Source organism: Dreissena polymorpha, chromosome 15, assembly GCF_020536995.1.
Source record: "Dreissena polymorpha isolate Duluth1 chromosome 15, UMN_Dpol_1.0, whole genome shotgun sequence".
Taxonomy (NCBI): domain Eukaryota; kingdom Metazoa; phylum Mollusca; class Bivalvia; order Myida; family Dreissenidae; genus Dreissena; species Dreissena polymorpha.
This window is the reverse complement of record NC_068369.1, coordinates 61,698,624-61,717,458: the sequence shown is the minus strand read 5'-3', so window position 1 is coordinate 61,717,458 and position 18,835 is coordinate 61,698,624. Positions and strand designations below refer to the sequence as shown.

The window sequence follows — 18,835 nt, the reverse complement described above, 5'->3', positions numbered from 1 at the left end:
TCTACCACATATAGAGCGCGACACGTATTATTGATTGTAACAATGAGTTGCGATAAAGGAAGGGGCTGCTTATCAAGGAGGAGCTGTGTCCCAGCAACCCGTTTCCCTAGAGTCAAGCACTCCTCGGAGTTTGTTTTTTAAGAACAACATATAGAGCGCGAAGGTGGTATGGGCCCTTAAGCATTATCCGACCATTACGTCCATAGTTATCTTCCTTAGAATTTGAGAAATGTTGAAATCGTTGTTCGAAGTCCAAATTTTTCATCCGATTGTTCCCAAACTTGCACAGGTTTTTTTTTATCAACGAGGACCCAACCCAAACTCTATATGAGCAATATCGGACCATAAGTCCAGAATTATGTCTCTTTGAATTTAAAAATAAAAGTGAACAAGAGGGCCATGATGGCCCTGAATCGCTCACCTGACTCATTAAGATCAGATGAAAACTATGACCTCTATTGTCTACACAATGTTTTTCTATGATTTGACCTAGTGACCTAGTTCCTGACTCTAGATGACCCAAATACAATCCCAATCCAGATTTCATCAAGATAAACATTCTGACCACAGTTCATAAATATTTGATGAAAACTGTGACCTCTATTGTCAACACAAGGTTTTTCTATTTATTTGACCTAGATTTTTACCCCAGATGACCCAAATACAATCCCACCCAGATTTCATCAAGAATTCTGACCAAATTTCATAAAGGTTGGATGAAAACTGTGATCTCTAATGTCTACACAAGGTTTTTCTATTATTTGACCTAGTGACCTAGTTTTTGACCCCAGATAACCCAAATAAAATCCCAACCCAGATTTAATCAAGATAAACATTCTGACCAAATTTCATAAAGATTGGATGAAAACTGTGACCTCTATTGTCTACAGAAGGTTGTTCTATTATTTGACCTCGTGACCTTGTTTTTGACCCCAGATGACCCAAATACAATCCCAAACCGGATTTCATCAAGATAAACATTTTGACCAAATATCATCAAGATTGGATGCAAACTGTGACCTCTACTGTCTACACAAACAAATTGTTGACGGACGGACGCACGGACACACGCAGGCACGCACAACAGACGCCGGACATCACACGATCACATAAGCTCACCGTGTCACTTTATGACAGGTGACCTGTCGGAGATAAACATGAACAGTTGTGGTTAAAATCCCATAGAAACAAGGGCTGTTTGTAAAACATGCATGCCCCCCTATATGGGCTATAAGTTGTAGTAGCAGCCATTGTGTGAATACGTTTTTTGTCACTGTGAATGGTGGTGGTGGTGTAGTAGTAGTAGTAGTAGTAATAGTAGTTGTAGTAGTAGTAGTAGTAGTAGTAGTAGTAGTAGTAGTAGTAGTAGTAGTGGTAAAAGTAGTAGTAGTAGTGGCAGTAGTAGTAGAAGTAGTAATAGTAGACGTGGTGGTGGTGATGGTGGTAGTAGTACTAGTAGTAGTAGTACTAGTAGTAGTAGTAGTAGTGGTAGTGGTAGTAGTAGTAGTAGTAGTAGTAGTAGTAGTAGCAGTAGCAGTAGCAGTAGCAGCATTACAAGACCAATACTTAAGAATGATCAAATGGGAAAAGGTAACATATCACCGGCAGTAAATATGGGGCTCATTTACAGGTCAGATTTGGAATCTCTGCTGTAAAATGAGATTTTGAATGAATTAAAGGGAGGCAAATCTGTAATAAAAAGAACATGCATAAACCGTAGTTGTTTCCCTTGTTTGAACCATGCTAAATCCTTACAAGTTTGGAAAGAATTGGATGAAAAATTTGGACTTTATTGCATAAACACCATTTTCGTAATTCAAGGGGAGGTAATTCTGTACTTCATGGACCAATAATGCTCACTTTTTGTAGGGTTCGTGTCCTCATTGATATAAAGACACTGTGCAAATTTGGAAAGGATCGGACAAAAAATGTGGAAGATTTTTGAAAGTTTTCACAAAATAGGCAAAAACGAATAAACATGCAAAGTTCAACGAGCTCCTGCGGCCATGTTTTTTGACGAATCAAATTTCTTTGAACAACTTATTCAGGGGAGCCCTCAAAGGTCATCCCTGTGAATTTTTTTGAAAATCTGATGAGCGGTTTCTGACAAGAAGATTTTTTTAAGGTTTTTACCATATATGGTCATGGCGGCCATCTTGGTTATGTGATCAATTTTTTTTTCAACAATTCTTTTGTCCCATGACCTAGGGATGCTCCACATGAAATTTAGTTGAAATTGGCTCAATGGTTTAGTAGAAGAAGATGTTTACAAATTGTTTACGGACGGACGGACGCCGGACGCTGAGTGATCACAATAGCTCACCTCGAGCTATCGCTCAGGTGAGCTAAAAACTGCTTGGTTCGGTGATTATGTCAACATTTTTCATCAGATTCTTTCCAAACTTACAGTGTCTTCATATCAATGAGCACTTTTACCTCATTTAAAATGAGAAACATCGGGACAATAAGTCCAGATTTTTTTTCTATTAAATTTGACAAAATAAACAATTTCCACTTGTTTAAAAGATTTCACAACTTTCGTCTGAATCATTCCAAACTTGTCAAGTATTTTTGTATCAGTAATACTCGAACCCTATTGAAAGTGATGAATATCGGAGCAATAAATTTTTTACTGAATTTCAAAGTATTGTGAAATGCAGCTTCTTTATGCAATTTACAGTTTTCATTCATTTTTTTTCAAACTTTTACAGTGTTTTCATATCAACGAGTACTCAATCCCTATCGTAAATGAGCAACATTAGAATAAGAATCTTCTCCCATTGAAGTTGAGAAAAATATGAAATTACGCTTACAAGATGAAGCAGATTTTTTAAAACCTACACAGTTCTGTTCCATTAATGAAAACTTCACACGGATGCCCGGATGCCAGTAAAAAAGGGAAACCAATGGAACAAAAATGAACTATGAAATATTTGGGGGTTACAACACAAAATCATAGATAATGGTTATTTGGGGGTTATAACACATCATAAATAATGGTTATTTGGGATTATAACACAAAATTATAGATAATGGTTATACCAGTATCTTTTTCTATTTTGTTTAAAATAATCGGCCAATATATTAATATTTGTAGTAGAAAAATAACGTTCCATGTAATTTCATCGAGTGCCTTTTACATTGAAATTCCCGACGCCCTTTGATGCTTTGCATAAATACTTGTCTTGTAGTTTCTACTAATGAAGGCTGTGCAATACCGTGGCTATGGTCGAGATGAATATATTGTAACGTCCAGTGTTTCAATTGTCATTTGATTGATTTCATTTTGTATGTAATATTTAATCAAGCACTTTGGAATTCCAATTTGAAACAAGGGCTGTTTGTAAAACATGCATCCCCCCCATATTGGTTGTCAGTTGTAGTGAAAGCCATTGTGTGAATCTTTTTTGTCTCTATGACCTTGTCTTTTGACCTAGTATCATCTGCCAGTCATGATCAATGTACCTATGAAGTTTCATGATCCTAGGCTTAATTATTCTCGAGTTATCATCAGGACACCATTTTACTGTTTCGAGTCACTGTGACCTTGACCTTTGACCTGAAAATTAATAGCGGTCATCTGCTAGTCATGATCAATCAACCTATAAAGTTTCATGATCATACGTGTAAGCATTCTTTAGTTATCATCCGGTAACCATTTCTAGTCACTGTGACCTTTGACCTAGTGACCTGAAAATCAATAGGGGTAATCTGCCAGTCATGATCAATGTTCCTATGAAGTTTCATAATACTAGGCGTAAGCATTCTCGAGTTATCATCCGGAAACCATTTTACTGTTTTGAGTCACTGTGACCCTGACCTAGTTACCTGAAAATCAATAGGGGTCATCTGCCAGTCTTGATCAATGTTCCTATGAAGTATCATGATCCTAGGCGTAAGCATTCTAGATTTATCATCCGGAAACCATTTTACTACTTCGAGTCACTGTGACCTTGACCAAGTGACTTGGAAATGAATAGGGGTCATCTGCCAGTCATTATCATTGTACCTATGAAGTTTCATGATCCTAGGCCTAAGCGTTCTGGAGTTATCATGTGGAAACCATCTTGTGGATGGACAGACATGAGCAAAACAATATACCCCCTCTTCTTTGAAGGGGGGCATAAAAACTGGTTGGCTCAAAGAAATTTTGGGACAGCGCTAGCCCTGGTAGATAGACCCCACAACACCAGTACATAATATAATCTGCATCCAAGAATGAGTCACTGTGACCTTGACCTTTGATCTAAAAATCAATAGGGGTCATCTGCCAGTCATGATCAATGTACCTATGAAGTTTCATGATCCTAGGCGTAAGCGTTCTTGAGTTATCATTTGGAAACCATCTGGTGGACCGACCCCATCACACCAGTACATAATATAATCTGCAAAAGTGGTCCTAAACTGCATCCAAGAACGAGTCACTGTGACCTTGACCTGTGACCTCAAAATCAATAGGGGTCATCTGCCAGTCATGATCAATGTACCTAAGAAGTTTCATGATCCTAGGCCCAAGCGTTCTTGAGTTATCATCTGGAAACCATCTGGTGGACGGACGGACATGTGCAAAACAATATACCCAATCTTCTTCGAAGGGGGGCATAATTATTCATGTTTCTCCCAAGAAAACTTGAGTCTGATATGCGAAGTCCGTTGAAAATCCGTTTTTGTTCCAGCCACAATTGTCACAAGACTGACAGAACTACTATATTGAAACAAATCACATCAATCTATCCTAGTGTCCTCCTTTTGTAGGGGTTTTCTTTTTTATAACAGTAAGAGATCGAATGGGTTTTCTATAATTTATTTTGTTCAGATGGGAACAGTACAAAGCTCAGGCACACTGACACGTAAAACACACACACATACACACAAATGAAGCTCCCAGGAGGGTTACATCGTCAACTCCTGAAAATAAAGTACACTTAGAATTATTAAAAAGCTTGTAATTGTAACTTAAATTTATAATGCATAACCGCGACAGGGAGACATAAAATGGCTGAATTAAAAAACCTTCAAATTATTCTTACAATACATCACAATAACTTCCTTATCAGATTTTCTTACTCATGCCAATCTGGCAATATCATTTTCAGACTCAGTTGTTGCTAGTGCTAAGTGCTTAAAAAAGTCTCAATACTTTTTTCTGGTTATTCACACCCAAACTTACCATTATTGCATTAACAATATCGTTATTGTTATTTTTTAGGGCTTTAATGGCTTTGCTTCGCTTGACGCTGGCCTGTGACATGACCAGCTCAATGTCCTTGGCCTCTACTCCAGTCTCATCAACCTGAAACCAAACCAATTAACACTTATGACTTCTAACAAAATAAAAATGAACCTTGCTCTGTGAAAATGAGGCTTTAATGCCTGTGCGTTAAGTGTCCCCCAAGGTTAGCCTTTTCAGTCCCCACAGGCTATTACTGACAACACTTTCGCTTAAACTGGATTTTTCAGAAGATACTTCCTTTTAACAATAATTGGAATTAAAGTGGAAAGTGTCATCCCTGATAAGCCTGTACAGACTACACAGGCTTATCTGGGACAACATTTTACACGCAAGCATTAGACCCCGTTTTTCCAGAGCGTGTCTCAAATTGAATTTGTCTTCAAAACCGAACAGAAGCATCTATAAAAGAATAAGCATTCGTGTGTTGTACATATACAGAAGATGGAGTGGCTTTGTCTGTATCAGACAAACTGGCTTGAATAAACACAGTTGTATCCTCATTTGTCGATAAGCCGGGGAAAGATTGTCATCATTTACAGACAAAGTTGCCATCATTGTAACAGTACATACAGCATCAAGATTCAATACTCTACAGTCTACCTACATGTCCTTGAAACCTTGAACAAAGTAAATAATTTGTACAAAGTCAAGGAAATGTCAAGAATCCAGATCCTCATGGCTGTTAAAATATTTGCCATTTCTGGTCAAGTACTTGAATAATGTTGACTAACGAGTATTGAATAATAGCCACATGATTACCGGTAATTATCTCTTGGCAAACAAAAGTTCTGAACTTGTGCAGAGACGGTTATGGAGGGCTCAGGGCTTGTTCATGTCTAACAAAAATTTCTTAAATGCTGGACTGAAACCAGCTAAACTCGCCATGTCTCTAAATGTCTCTTTTGAAGTATTACAGATTCACCAAGGACTGTTCAAGATTTTTTTTAAATAGCGGCCAGCAAATGTCTGTGTCAGACAAATTGGCTTGGAATACACAAAACATGTTTCCTCATTTGTCGATAAGACGGGGAAAGATAATGTCATCATTTACCGACAGTGTTCCGCTTTATTAAAGGCAGTTAAGAGTCTGAAATTAAATTTAATCAAGACGAATATTGTCTGTGCACTTGTTTCTAAATCAATTTTTTTCAGGTCTAAATAAAGATGAACTATTAATTTTAATTTATGAGAATATACACCCCATTGAATTGTTTCTACAACATTTTCTGTTTTATGTGACATGTATTCACCAGCAATGAGCATGAATAGTTATGACACAAAGGTTTTTAGGAAACCTCTGACACTAACATTAGACAAGGGCTGTTTGTAAAACATGCATGCCCCCCATATGGGCTGTCAGTTGTAGTGGCAGCCATTGTGTGAATGTTTAGTGTCACTGTGACCTTGACCTTTGACCTAGTGACCTGAAAATCAATAGGGGTCATCTGCCAGTCATTATCAATACACCTATGAAGTTTCATGATCCTAGGCGTAAGCATTCTTGAGTTATTATCCGGAAACCATTTTACTGTTTCGAGTCACTGTGACCTTGACCTTTGACCTAGTGACCTGAAAATCAATAGGGGTCATCTGCCAGTCATGATCAATGTTCCTATGAAGTTTCATGATCCCAGGCGTAAGCATTCTTGAGTTATCATCCGGAATCCATTTTACTGTTTTGAGTCACTGTGATCTTGACCTTTGACATAGTGACCTGAAAATCAATAGGGGTCATCTGCCAGTCATGATCAATGTACCTATGAAGTTTCATGATCCTAGGTGTAAGCATTCTTGAGTTATCATCCTGAAACCATTTTACTACAGTGATTTTTTTGCTCAAAATTACCACCGATTTTCGGCTGCTTCCCAATCCCAAAATTTCCCCCCAAAAGCCCTATTTTTCCCCCCAATTTTTTTTATCATTTGCTAGTCATGTTCAATGTACCTATGAAGTTTTATGATCCTACGCCTAAGAGTTCTTGAGTTATTGTCCGGAAACCATCTGGTGGACGGACTGACAGACCGACATGTGCAAAACAATACACCCCCTCTTCTTTGAAGGGGGGCATAAAAATGTAATTTACAATAAGCTGTGTTCAACCTATACAGCTAGGGAATGTATTATTATTATTAATTTATAATTATTATTTAAAGTATTGTTATAACTGTGAAACTCTTATCCAGAAAGAAGTTATCACTAAATAGTGTTTTTAATATCTTGAATCCCATAATATTACAAAATTATTTTAACAGGCAAAATTTCAATTGTCTGACTAAACATACATAACTGAATATCTGAAAGCCAGTTTTATGATACACTAGACAAAGGCAGTCCGGCAACTAAAAGTTACACAGAAGATTGAGAATGAATAAACAGGTGATAATTCAAAAGCAATTGTTTCTTGAAAATTACACTTGGTATTCATGTTGATGCATGCATCAGACAACTTGGCTTGAAATCTACTATCTCAGTCTCCTCAAATATCGTTAAGACGGGGAAAGAAAATGTCATCATATACATACATCAACATATCATAGACGTATCCAGATGTTTACATTTTCTTTGATTTAGCCCTACTTGCATATGATTGATCCAGCATAAGAAGGGCATGATTATTAGCAACTGTTAGCAAGTTAACAGAAGTTTCATGGCAAAAGTTCCAGTATAAGAAAATAGTTAAGAACCCAATGAAAGTGATAGTATATTTGTCTTATAGCAAAATAAACCAAGGACACTTCCCATTCATTAGAGTAGCTCATACAAAGGTTTAATTAATACATCAGTGAAAGATTGGAATTTTCAGCATCCTTGGAAAACATAATTGCATCAGACAAACTGGCTTGAAAAAAGTAGTTGATTCCTCATATGTCGATAAGATTGGGAAAGATACTGTCATCAAAGCAACAGACCAACTTAGGCACTGTTAATCATAAACCACAAATATAAGCTAAGTTATGATTAAGTAACTGGTAGCTGAATTGTTTCTTTATTCTAGACAAATATTGACATGGTTTTGCATCAGACAAACTGGCTTAAAAAAAGCAGTTGATTCCTCATATGTCGATAAGATGGGGAAAGATACTGTCATCAGAGCAACAGACCAACTTTGGCACTGTTAATCATAAACCACAAATATAAGCTAAGTTATTATTAAGTAACTGGTAGCTGAATTGTTTCTTTATTCTAGACAAATATTGACATGGTTTTGCATCAACAAACTGGCTTGAAAAAAGCAGATGATTCCTCATATGTCGATAAGATAGGGAAAGATACTGTAATCAGAGCAACAGACCAACTTTGGCACTGTTCATCATAAAACACAAATATTAGCTAAGTTATGATTAAGTAACTGGTAGCTGAATTGTTTCTTTATTCTAGACAAAGATTGACATGAATTTGCATCAGACAAACTGGCTTGAAAAAAGCAGTTGATGCCTCATATGTTGATAAGACGGGGAAAGATACTGTCATCAGAGCAACACACCAACTTTGACACTGTTAATCATAAACCACAAATATAAGCTAAGTTATGATTAAGTAACTGGTAGCTGAATTGTTTCTTTATTTTAGACAAAGATTGACATGATTTTGCATCAGACAAACTGGCTTGAATAAAAGCAGTTATTACCTGATGTCTTAAATAAATGATAATTAATTATTTTTTGCTATTTCTTCGTCGAAAAAGAAATTTGCAATGTTTTAAACTGGTACCGGTGAATATCGAACTGTTGACCGGTCAACAGTTTGAACTGTTGCCCGCTGGAATAATGACGTCATTTCGTCAAAATGACGTCATTTTAAAGTAAAACAGTCAAAATTATTTATTTTATCCATTACTGTTGTGTGTAAATAAAAATTTAGTTTGCTGTTATTTCTATGTTGGAAATTTGATCAGGTAATAAAGCACTTATTTCATGGATGCTTGGTGAACAGTCAAAACTGTTGTCCCTCGGTATCAGGGCTGACATTTTGAACTGTTGCCCTCGGCCTATCGGCCTCGGGCAACAGTACCAAAGTCATCCCTGATACCTTGGGAAACAGTTTAGACTGTTCACCGCGCATACATGAAATAAGTGTATATTGTTTCCTCATATGTCGATAAGACGGGGAAAGATACTGTCATCAGAGCAACACACCAACTTTGGCACTGTTAATCATAAACCACAAATACAAGCTTAGTTATGATTAAGTAACTGGTAGCTGAATTGTTTCTTTATTCTAGACGAATATTGACAAGGTTTTGCATCAGACAAACTGGCTTGAAAAAAGCAGTTGATTCCTCATATGTCGATAAGACGGGGAAAGATACTGTCATCAGAGCAACACACCAACTTTGGCACTGTTAATCATAAACCACAAATATAAGCTAAGTTATGATTAAGTAACTGGTAGATGAATTGTTTCTTTATTCTAGACAAAGATTGACATGGTTTTGCATCATACAAACTGGCTTGAAAAAAGCAGTTGCTTACACATATGTCGATAAGATGGTGGATAAGATGGGGAAAGATACTGTCATCAGAGCAACAGACCAACTTTGGCACTGTTAATCATAAACCACAAATATAAGCTAAGTTATTATTAAGTAACTGGTAGCTGAATTGTTTCTTTATTCTAGACAAATATTGACATGGTTTTGCATCAGACAAACTGGCTTGAAAAAAGCAGTTGATTCCTCATATGTCGATAAGATAGGGAAAGATACTGTCATCAGAGCAACAGACCAACTTTGGCACTGTTAATCATAAAACACAAATATAAGCTAAGTTATGATTAAGTAACTGGTAGCTGAATTGTTTCTTTATTTTAGACAAAGATTGACATGAATTTGCATCAGACAAACTGGCTTGAAAAAAGCAGTTGATTCCTCATATGTCGATAAGACGGGGAAAGATACTGTCATCAGAGCAACACACCAACTTTGGCACTGTTAATCATAAACCACAAATATAAGCTAAGTTTTGATTGAGTAACTGGTAGATGAATTGTTTCTTTATTCTAGACAAAGATTGACATGGTTTTGCATCAGACAAACTGGCTTGAAAAAAAGCAGTTGATTCCTCATATGTCGATAAGACGGGGAAAGATACTGTCATCAGAGCAACAGACCAACTTTGGCACTGTTAATCATAAACCACAAATATAAGCTAAGTTATGATAGTAACTGGTAGCCTAATTGTTTCTTTATTCTAGACAAATATTGATAAGTTTTTGCATCACAAAAACTGGCTTGAATAAAGCAGTTGTTTCCTCATATGTCGATAAGACAGGGAAAGATACTGTCATCAGAGCAACAGACCAACTTTGACACTGTTAATCATAAACCAAAAATATAAGCAAAGTTATTATTAAGTAACTGGTAGCTGAATTGTTTCTTTATTCTAGACAAAGATTGACATGGTTTTGCATCAGACAAACTGGCTTGAAAAAAGCAGTTGTTTCCTCATATGTCGATAAGACGGGGAAAGATACTGTCATCAGAGCAACACACAAACTTTGGCACTGTTAATCATAAACCACAAATATAAGCTAAGTTATGATTAAGTAACTGGTAGCTGAATTGTTTCTTTATTCTAGACAAAGATTGACATGGTTTTGCATCAGACAAACTGGCTTGAAAAAAGCAATTGATTCCTCATATGTCGATAAGACGGGGAAAGATACTGTCATCAGAGCAAAACCAAATATAAGCAACGTATAGAATACTACACTACAGACATCCAGCTTTCCTAGTTATTACATGTAAGTGCTTGTTCTTTCTAAAACTGTATTGCACATACTTAAAATTATTATCCCCTCGTTTTTCAGAGAAAAAGTGGGGATATTGTGGTGATGTGCGCCTGTCTGTCTGTCCATCCTGGCCACCTGCTCCTCCTACACTATTAGCACTAGAACCTTGAAACTTACATACATGGTAGCTATGAGCATATGTGTGACGGTGACAGTGACAGAATTTTGATCTGACACCTGGGTCAAAAGTTATGGGGGTTGGGGCGGGGCAGGGTCGAGATTTTCACTTATTTTCATGGCACCGGTCTGGTGCATTGCCATAACTTTTGCAATATTGATGACAGCGACTTGATATTTGGCATGCATGTGCATCTCATGGAGCTGCACATTTTGAGAGGTTAATGGTTAAGGTCAAGGTCATCCTTCAAGGTCAAAAAAACAAATCCAAGGGAAGTAATAAGCTTTAAAGGGAGTTAAGTAAATAACCTGCCAAATGATATAAAAAATAAATAAATAAATCAAAGTGGCGCATAGAGTTACACAGTAGTGGCGCAGAGATGTATAGTATTCAATTGTTTGTGTTAACTCATCTGTGAAATGGTTTAGCTCATCCATCTAATGTTTATACAAGGGATTATAAAATATTGGTGCAAAGGGACACCTGTATATGAGAGAAGATATAGAATGCAGTCAAGCATAAAAAGCATGAGAAACTCATGGAATAAAGCCTAGAGAATCTATAAAAGGGCTGAACTTTCAATTTGTTCAATTACAATTTTAGACTCATTACTGAAAATCTGTCAAAATGTTCAAGTGGGAAAAATGTGAGAAACAACTTAAAGCAAGATGGACTTTTAACAGGCACATCAAAGACAGACATGAAATTCAACATATTCATTGTTGTGTACAAGATTGCGATAGAAAATTTCTGAGACGCTACTATTTAGTCAACCATTTAACCTCAAAACATAACTTTTCCAAAACAGGAGCAAAAAGATTGGCTACAAGAGAGCATGTTCAGCCATCTCATAAGTCATTCCAATTAGGATGACATGTACATAATTGACTACAGTGAAGTTGATTCATTATTAGAGGAGAGCAGGATGAGGAGTAGAAATTAGGGTATAGATTTCCACTCTTTTTAGTTTATTTTACATAATTTTTTTCATTTCTACATTGAATTACTTCAAATTTATACTGAACATCTCTTATGACAATACGGTCAATCTCAACTATGCATGGCCCCATTACAAACCGTGGGGCGCCCCTGTGTCAAACATGCAGCGTGGGGATACGTGTCGAACTCTGCCGCGCCATTTCTAGTTGTTAATGTTTCTGGTAAAGATGGCCTTTTAGATTTCACTTAAGATTAAATGGTTTCAAAGAAGCAGTTTGTTCCTCATTATATAAGGGAACTGTCATTGTAAAACACACTACTAGTATTTTATATATGTTAGTCACTCAGCTGTTCCAAGCTACTTTAACTTGGCTTAAATTCCTATTTATCAAGCATGTTTCATGTTAACATCTTGAATCATAGTATGATACTGACACAAATTTGCTTCAGACAAGCTGGCTTGAAAATAAGCAATTTTTCCTCATTTGTCGATAAGACGGGGAAAGATGCTGTCATCATTGCAAACATGCTGTCATAATTGCAAAGCACAAACCACAGGTGAAACTGCAGCAAAGAACTCTAACATATAATAAGTTACTTCAACGTAACTCCAATGGTCATCATGAGAATATTTCCGAAAATCACTTTCTTTTTGAAGAGAAACTTAACTTTTGCTTAAGACAAACAGGTTTAAGAAGAACCTTTTATTGTCTCATTAGTCATGAAGACAAGGTAAGATACATCACTGCAACAAACTCACTTTCAATATTGTTAATCATTAACAATACAGATAGCTTAGTAATAAATAAGTTACTGGTAATCTATTTGTTTCTTTAATCTAGACAATGACATGATTTTGCATCAGACAAACTGGCTTGAATAAAAGCAGATGTTTCCTCATATGTCGATAAGACGGGGAAAGATATTGTCATCATTGCATTGCAGTCTTTTACGTTCCATGGCATTTGTGAAAAAAATATACTTTCAATTAGGAATGGGTCCCTCTTTCATACCATAATTCACATACACTGCCTTATTATTGAGAAGATTATAAAAGATACTGTAATCGGCGCAAAAAAAGCAGTTTAGACCTTAGTTTACAGAGACTATAAATCAATGATAAAAATAAGTAACCTATTGCTTCTTCACACTTAAAGCACATGGACATTGTTTTGCATTAGACAAACTGGCTTGAAAAGAAGCAGTCATTTCCTCATATGTTGATAAGACGGGGAAAGATACTGTCATCAGCGCAAAACAAACACAACAAGTACCAAAGACGATAAGAATGCAGTTAAAAGCATATAAGAACAAAACTCTTTTAATAGAGTTTAGAAACTTTGAATTGACTTAAGTGTTTAGAGATCATGCAATAATAGAGCATATGAATTAAGAAACATAGCAATTGGCCTATGACTTGATTTAACATTTGGCATCAGACAAACTGGCTTGAAAAAAAGCAGTTTACTTCCTCATTTGTCGATAAGACGGGGAAAGATACTGTCATCATTCCAATGCACTCAAGCTATAAAAACTATAAGCAATGCAGTTTATACAAGGTACAGAGGCAAGTTATGTAAAGTCCCAAATTGTCTATCTTAAACTTGCAGTTTATACAAGGTACAGAGGCAAGTTATGTAAAGTCCCAAATTGTCTATCTTAAACTTGCAGTTTATACAAGGTACAGAGGCAAGTTATGTAAAGTCCCAAATTGTCTATCTTAAACTTGCAGTTTATACAAGGTACAGAGGCAAGTTATGTAAAGTCCCAAATTGTCTATCTTAAACTTGCAGTTTATACAAGGTACAGAGGCAAGTTATGTAAAGTCCCAAATTGTCTATCTTAAACTTGACAGACATTTACAAGGTTTACCACAAACAGGTTTCAGTGAATAGAAGCAGTTGTTTCCTTTTATGTTGATAAGTCTATGAAAAAAGAAACTGTCATCAGCGCAAAAAAAGATTTTACTATTAGTGCAATTTATTGTTTACAAACACTATTCATTTATTATGAATAAGTGATCTATTTTCTTTACACAAGACATACAAGGACATTGTTTTGCATCAGACAAACTGGCTTGAATAGAAGCGGTCATTTCCTCATTTGTCGATAAGACGGGGAAAGATACTGTCATCAGCGCAAAACAAATATGATAAATAACAAGGACCAAAAAAAATGCAGTTTTAATACACTAACAGCAAAAAAAGAACAATCTTGAACTAGTGAATACAAAGTATAGACTTTGAATTGACTATGGCGTCTAAGAGATTATGCATTAATACAGCCTTTGAATCGTTGAAAGATGGCAAATGATGCATGACTTATTTTTAGGTCATCATACATATGTAACTTAATTGTATACGCTTAAATATGTCTAAATAGTAAACAAATTTGTTTGCTCGGATAATTTGATAATGTTTGATAATAACATTACTTTGAAATTTGGGTCCGAAGAAAACAGATTTGTATTAACTGGGATTTAAACGTTTTCTGAAACTGGGACCAGTATGCAACAACATTTGAGTTCTCAGTCAACACCAGCACCTAACTCAATTGACGTGATTATCGGTACTAACCTCATCTTCATCCTCTGACTCCTCCTGGATAGGCTGTGTCACCGTGCTGGGCAGATCTCCATGGCCTGTCGTGGTCTCAGGTCGCTTGAAGTTCTCTGCTGCCAACATCTGGGGGGTCTGGCTCAGATCTTCAATCTGAAATAGTGTTTAGAAACATAATTCAATTAGAATTTAGAGTGATTTAACATGTTTAAGAGTACAAAACTTTATCTGTACAGCCTAAAATTTGCATCAGACAAACTGGCTTGAATAGAAGCAGTTGTTTCCTCATTTGTCGATAAGACGGGGAAAGATACTGTCATCATTTGCAAACATACTAACTTTTAGTACTGTTAATAATAAACAACATAGATAAGCTTAGTTATTAATAAGTACTTGGAAGCCTGATTGCAGGTATAGATACTGTTATCATTGTAATGCATTCCTGCTTTAAAAGGTAAAAGCAGTGTATACTTGAAATTCAAATGAAGAGTGCCATGTGGTATGGGCTGTAAAAAGAGTATAGAATTAATCAGTATCAGTGTCAGAAAAAATTGGCTTGAATTTACACAGTTGTATACTTTTTTTGTCCTAAGTGGGGGAAAGAAACTGATTAGCATTCACGGACGCTTTTCGGTGTAAACATTTAAATATTTTCTTTATACATTTGAATAATAACAATATAGAGTTGTTACCAACAAAAGATGTAAAACTATGAAGTAATGGATTATGAAGAATAACTGTCATTGTGTGAATGATTTAAATCTGCATAAAACTAAATACTGTACAAAATATTCTGCAATCATCATGAACTTAAGTTCCACAAACCTTCGCTTCTCCAAATACAATATAAGTGTCTGAAGCAGGGCTCTTGTAAACATCTGGTTGACCAATTACAAAAAGAATATTTTTGGATTTTCTGATGGTTACTCGTGTAACGCCTGTCACCTGTTTAAGTCCTGCAAAAGCAAACAGTTTGCATGACAAATGTTTTACATGTTTAGACCAATACACTGCAACTCAGTTATATAGCGGGGTCCAAAGATCGCTATCGAAATATATATCTGGCGCGCAATATATTGTGTCAGGTCATTCATGCAGGTATATGTATGGATCAGCATAATTTGGCAATTTCAAAACATGCCACATACCTACCATATGGGATTATGAGTTATATCCATGTGTTATACACTTGTATAACATAAAAACATTATTCCATATTTGTATCTTAATATGCATATAATAAAACTTGTTATCCTAAAAGAATTGCAAATTTATATTGTTCACGAACGATAATAAAAGCTAGCCACAAATTAACACTCCTCGTTTATTTCCTGTAAATTATTTGTTCTGCGTAAAGGCATGCAATAAATATACCTCATGTACAATATCATATCATTCTTCCTGGTGAAAAGCATGGGCTTTATTATTCCTAATAAAAGCTCATGAATGTTGGATTACACAGAAAATTAAAGTGGGTTAAAAAAATTGGGTCCACATCTGTCTCACTATATATTGAACATAGAGATGTAAGGGACCTAGACATAATGGAGTTGCAGTGAGTCAGTGTTGTCCCACAAGTCACAAAAATACATAGAATTTAGTAGATGCACAACTCAAATGAGTAAACAAGGAAACAAGTTGTAACAATCATCAACTAGGTTGTTTAATGTTGAAAATAACAAAACAATTTATGAATGGAATTGAGCAAAAACCCTCTTTGCCTTGGAATATTATATGACCAAATAATGGTGCTAACATCAGAAAAAGCCATCTGGCTTTTTTTTTGCTTTGAAGTTTTAGATGGATCATTTATTCTCACTTTAAGAACACAAAAGGATATAATCCAGGATTTTTTCATAAGGAAACGTTTCAAAACAGCACAGTATTTAATATGCACCTAGTTTTGACATGGCTTTTCTTGCTTTCTTCTCACTGCGACTCTGTTTGGCCTTGCTCACTAGCTCTTCCTTAATACCAGCTGCCTCTGCAACCTGTAATTATGTATTTCATTGACAATACACCACTTGAATGAAGTAACAGACTGCATTTTTTCAACAGTTGAACTGCAATGCCCACACAAGAGCTGTGTTTGTGAAACACAATGCCCCATACTGCGCTTTGAAGCCGCACGGCAGCTACCTTTGACCTTGAAGGATGAACTTGACCTTTCACCACTCAAAATGTGCAGCTCCATGAGATACACATGCATGCCAAATATCAAGTTGCTATCTTCAATATTGCAAAAGTTAAAAGTTTTGGGACAGACACGCACATACAATGCCTGACAGGCCAAAACAATATACCCCCGATCATTCAATCCGGGGGCATAAAAACAAGTAGTTCATATTTACAGCTCAAATTTAAAAAGACATTTTTGAAGGCAAACTGACACTGGCAGGACCTAGCTGAAATAATTCGCGTTCAAACTCCGGTCTGTAAAAACCATAACGAAAAATGAATACAATGCTATTATATCAATATGCTTAAAATTTCAAAATAACATAACCAACTCATAAAGTTTTAGTTAAGAAGTCCATTTTTACCTCAAATAGCGTTGAATTGAAGTTAAAAGGCATAATTTGTTTCAATTAAACTTCTGCTTAAATCACAATACAATCACTGACCTCTCGTCATGTTATGAAATATTTAAATATCAACCAATCAGAAACAGGCATCAGCGCTTTAGATAACTTTTGGGGTATATTGGGTAATCACCCCCTGTTTTTGACAACAATAGGGTTTTTGTAAATTCAATAGTTTTAGCAAAAAATGTCACCCCCTACTTTTTAGCTTAATTGGGTTTTTCACCCCCGATTTTTTAACTCAATTGGGTAATTTAGGGAATGACGTATATAATATAATAAAAATCTACTAAGGTTACTATATTATTTATACAAATGGAATTTAAAAAAGGTACCTGTACATAACAACAAACAATTACTGAATTTCTGATCAAAGTCTGGTCCTTAGGCTTAAATTGTACACTACAAGATCTATCTGATCACAAATGCATGTGAAAAATAAATCAACATTTGTAGCAAAATCTCCGATAATAAAAGGCGAACTACATTCTCGGGAGAAATGATCACATCTCGCAACAGATCTTTCTGCAAAGTAGCACATAAGTTTTCGGTTTCTCCAATATTCTGGGGTAAATACCTGTCTAACGTGTTTGTTTGTGTAACGACTCTCTTTTTACGTCCACGAGTGGCCATTTTGATTATTTCAGAAAATTAAAGTAGAAATCGGACGGGTCTACAAATAATTACAATACTACCCCAAAGATTGATAACCGCTGAAAAGACTGCATTATTTTCTTCATAGGACGGCATTTAACCATCCAGTACATTTGTGTACGGAAAATAACCAGTCTAAAAAATACGTCCGGTGTTCGTAAGAATTGCGTTTTGTGACGCAAGGTTTTTTACGGGAATTACGTTATTAAATTTGTATTTGCGTTTTTGTACGCTTTATTATGAATTTAATTACGTTTTTGGTTATTTTAATTGCGTAATAACGCAAATACGCTTGTTATCTATAGCGCTGAGGCATTACAGTGCAATAGGCTGCGTTATCGATTAAAATCTACCTGCGATATACAGCGGGCACAGCGATTGGAATGGAAAATGTGAGTAGTGTGTTGATTTAAATTGGTCAGGCGTGCAAAATTGAAAGATTCATTACATAATTCTTACGGAACATTATTGAGAAATGAATTATCTACACAGGTGTGTAAATATTATTGCAATCCGTTGATACTGTCTGATATCTGGGCTTGAATGTTGCGCACCAAATTCCTTGCGCATCAATATAGACAAAGAAGGAAAACTTTCGCTATTAAAAAGATAGAGTGGACTATTGACGCCAAGAGTCTTCCAAAGCAAAAATCATCTAAAGACTCTATGGCGGCAATTTATATTGACTAGGCAGGACCAAAACACAAACTTTGGGGAAAGGCTCAGTCTTTTTTTTCGGGGAAAAGACACAATTTTCTGGCTACGAGGAATGAAAAATACTGAGTTATAATGGAAATTTAGAGCAAAAATGCACGATTTTAAAGAAATTTCTGTAGGGGAAAGGGCCTTTTTGGTTAAAGGGAAGAAAAAGAGGCCCCTTGCGAAGTTTTTTTTGGCCCTGACTGGATCGATCAATAACAATTAATTAGAAATTTAAATATAATACATCTTTCAATGGAA

At 35.8% G+C, this 18,835-nt stretch overlaps 1 protein-coding gene and 4 non-coding genes across 6 annotated transcripts in view; all 5 read right to left on the bottom strand.

Annotated features, from left to right (window-relative positions):
• Window positions 1–18,835, bottom strand: part of LOC127860418 (nascent polypeptide-associated complex subunit alpha-like) — a 415,045-nt gene that overhangs the window by 395,645 nt on the left and 565 nt on the right. The window contains exons 3-7 of one of the 2 annotated variants that reach the window (XM_052398494.1): window positions 16,537–16,630; window positions 15,465–15,595; window positions 14,658–14,792; window positions 5,171–5,293; window positions 4,875–4,908 (exon numbers count right to left, since the gene is read on the bottom strand). In XM_052398494.1, coding sequence (XP_052254454.1) covers window positions 4,894–4,908; window positions 5,171–5,293; window positions 14,658–14,792; window positions 15,465–15,595; window positions 16,537–16,630 — 498 coding nt within the window. In that variant the 3' untranslated portion in view covers window positions 4,875–4,893. Of the gene's footprint in view, window positions 1–4,788; window positions 4,909–5,170; window positions 5,294–14,657; window positions 14,793–15,464; window positions 15,596–16,536; window positions 16,631–18,835 lie in introns of those variants that run through there. The other variant, XM_052398493.1, reaches the window with a different exon arrangement.
• LOC127861316 (small nucleolar SNORD12/SNORD106) lies at window positions 5,686–5,776 on the bottom strand. The gene has a single exon (XR_008040169.1). It is a non-coding gene; the product is annotated as a small nucleolar SNORD12/SNORD106 (small nucleolar RNA).
• On the bottom strand, window positions 10,826–10,916 carry LOC127861323 (small nucleolar SNORD12/SNORD106). The gene has a single exon (XR_008040176.1). It is a non-coding gene; the product is annotated as a small nucleolar SNORD12/SNORD106 (small nucleolar RNA).
• Window positions 14,136–14,227, bottom strand: LOC127861313 (small nucleolar SNORD12/SNORD106). The gene has a single exon (XR_008040167.1). It is a non-coding gene; the product is annotated as a small nucleolar SNORD12/SNORD106 (small nucleolar RNA).
• On the bottom strand, window positions 14,880–14,972 carry LOC127861317 (small nucleolar SNORD12/SNORD106). Its single transcript, XR_008040170.1, has one exon. It is a non-coding gene; the product is annotated as a small nucleolar SNORD12/SNORD106 (small nucleolar RNA).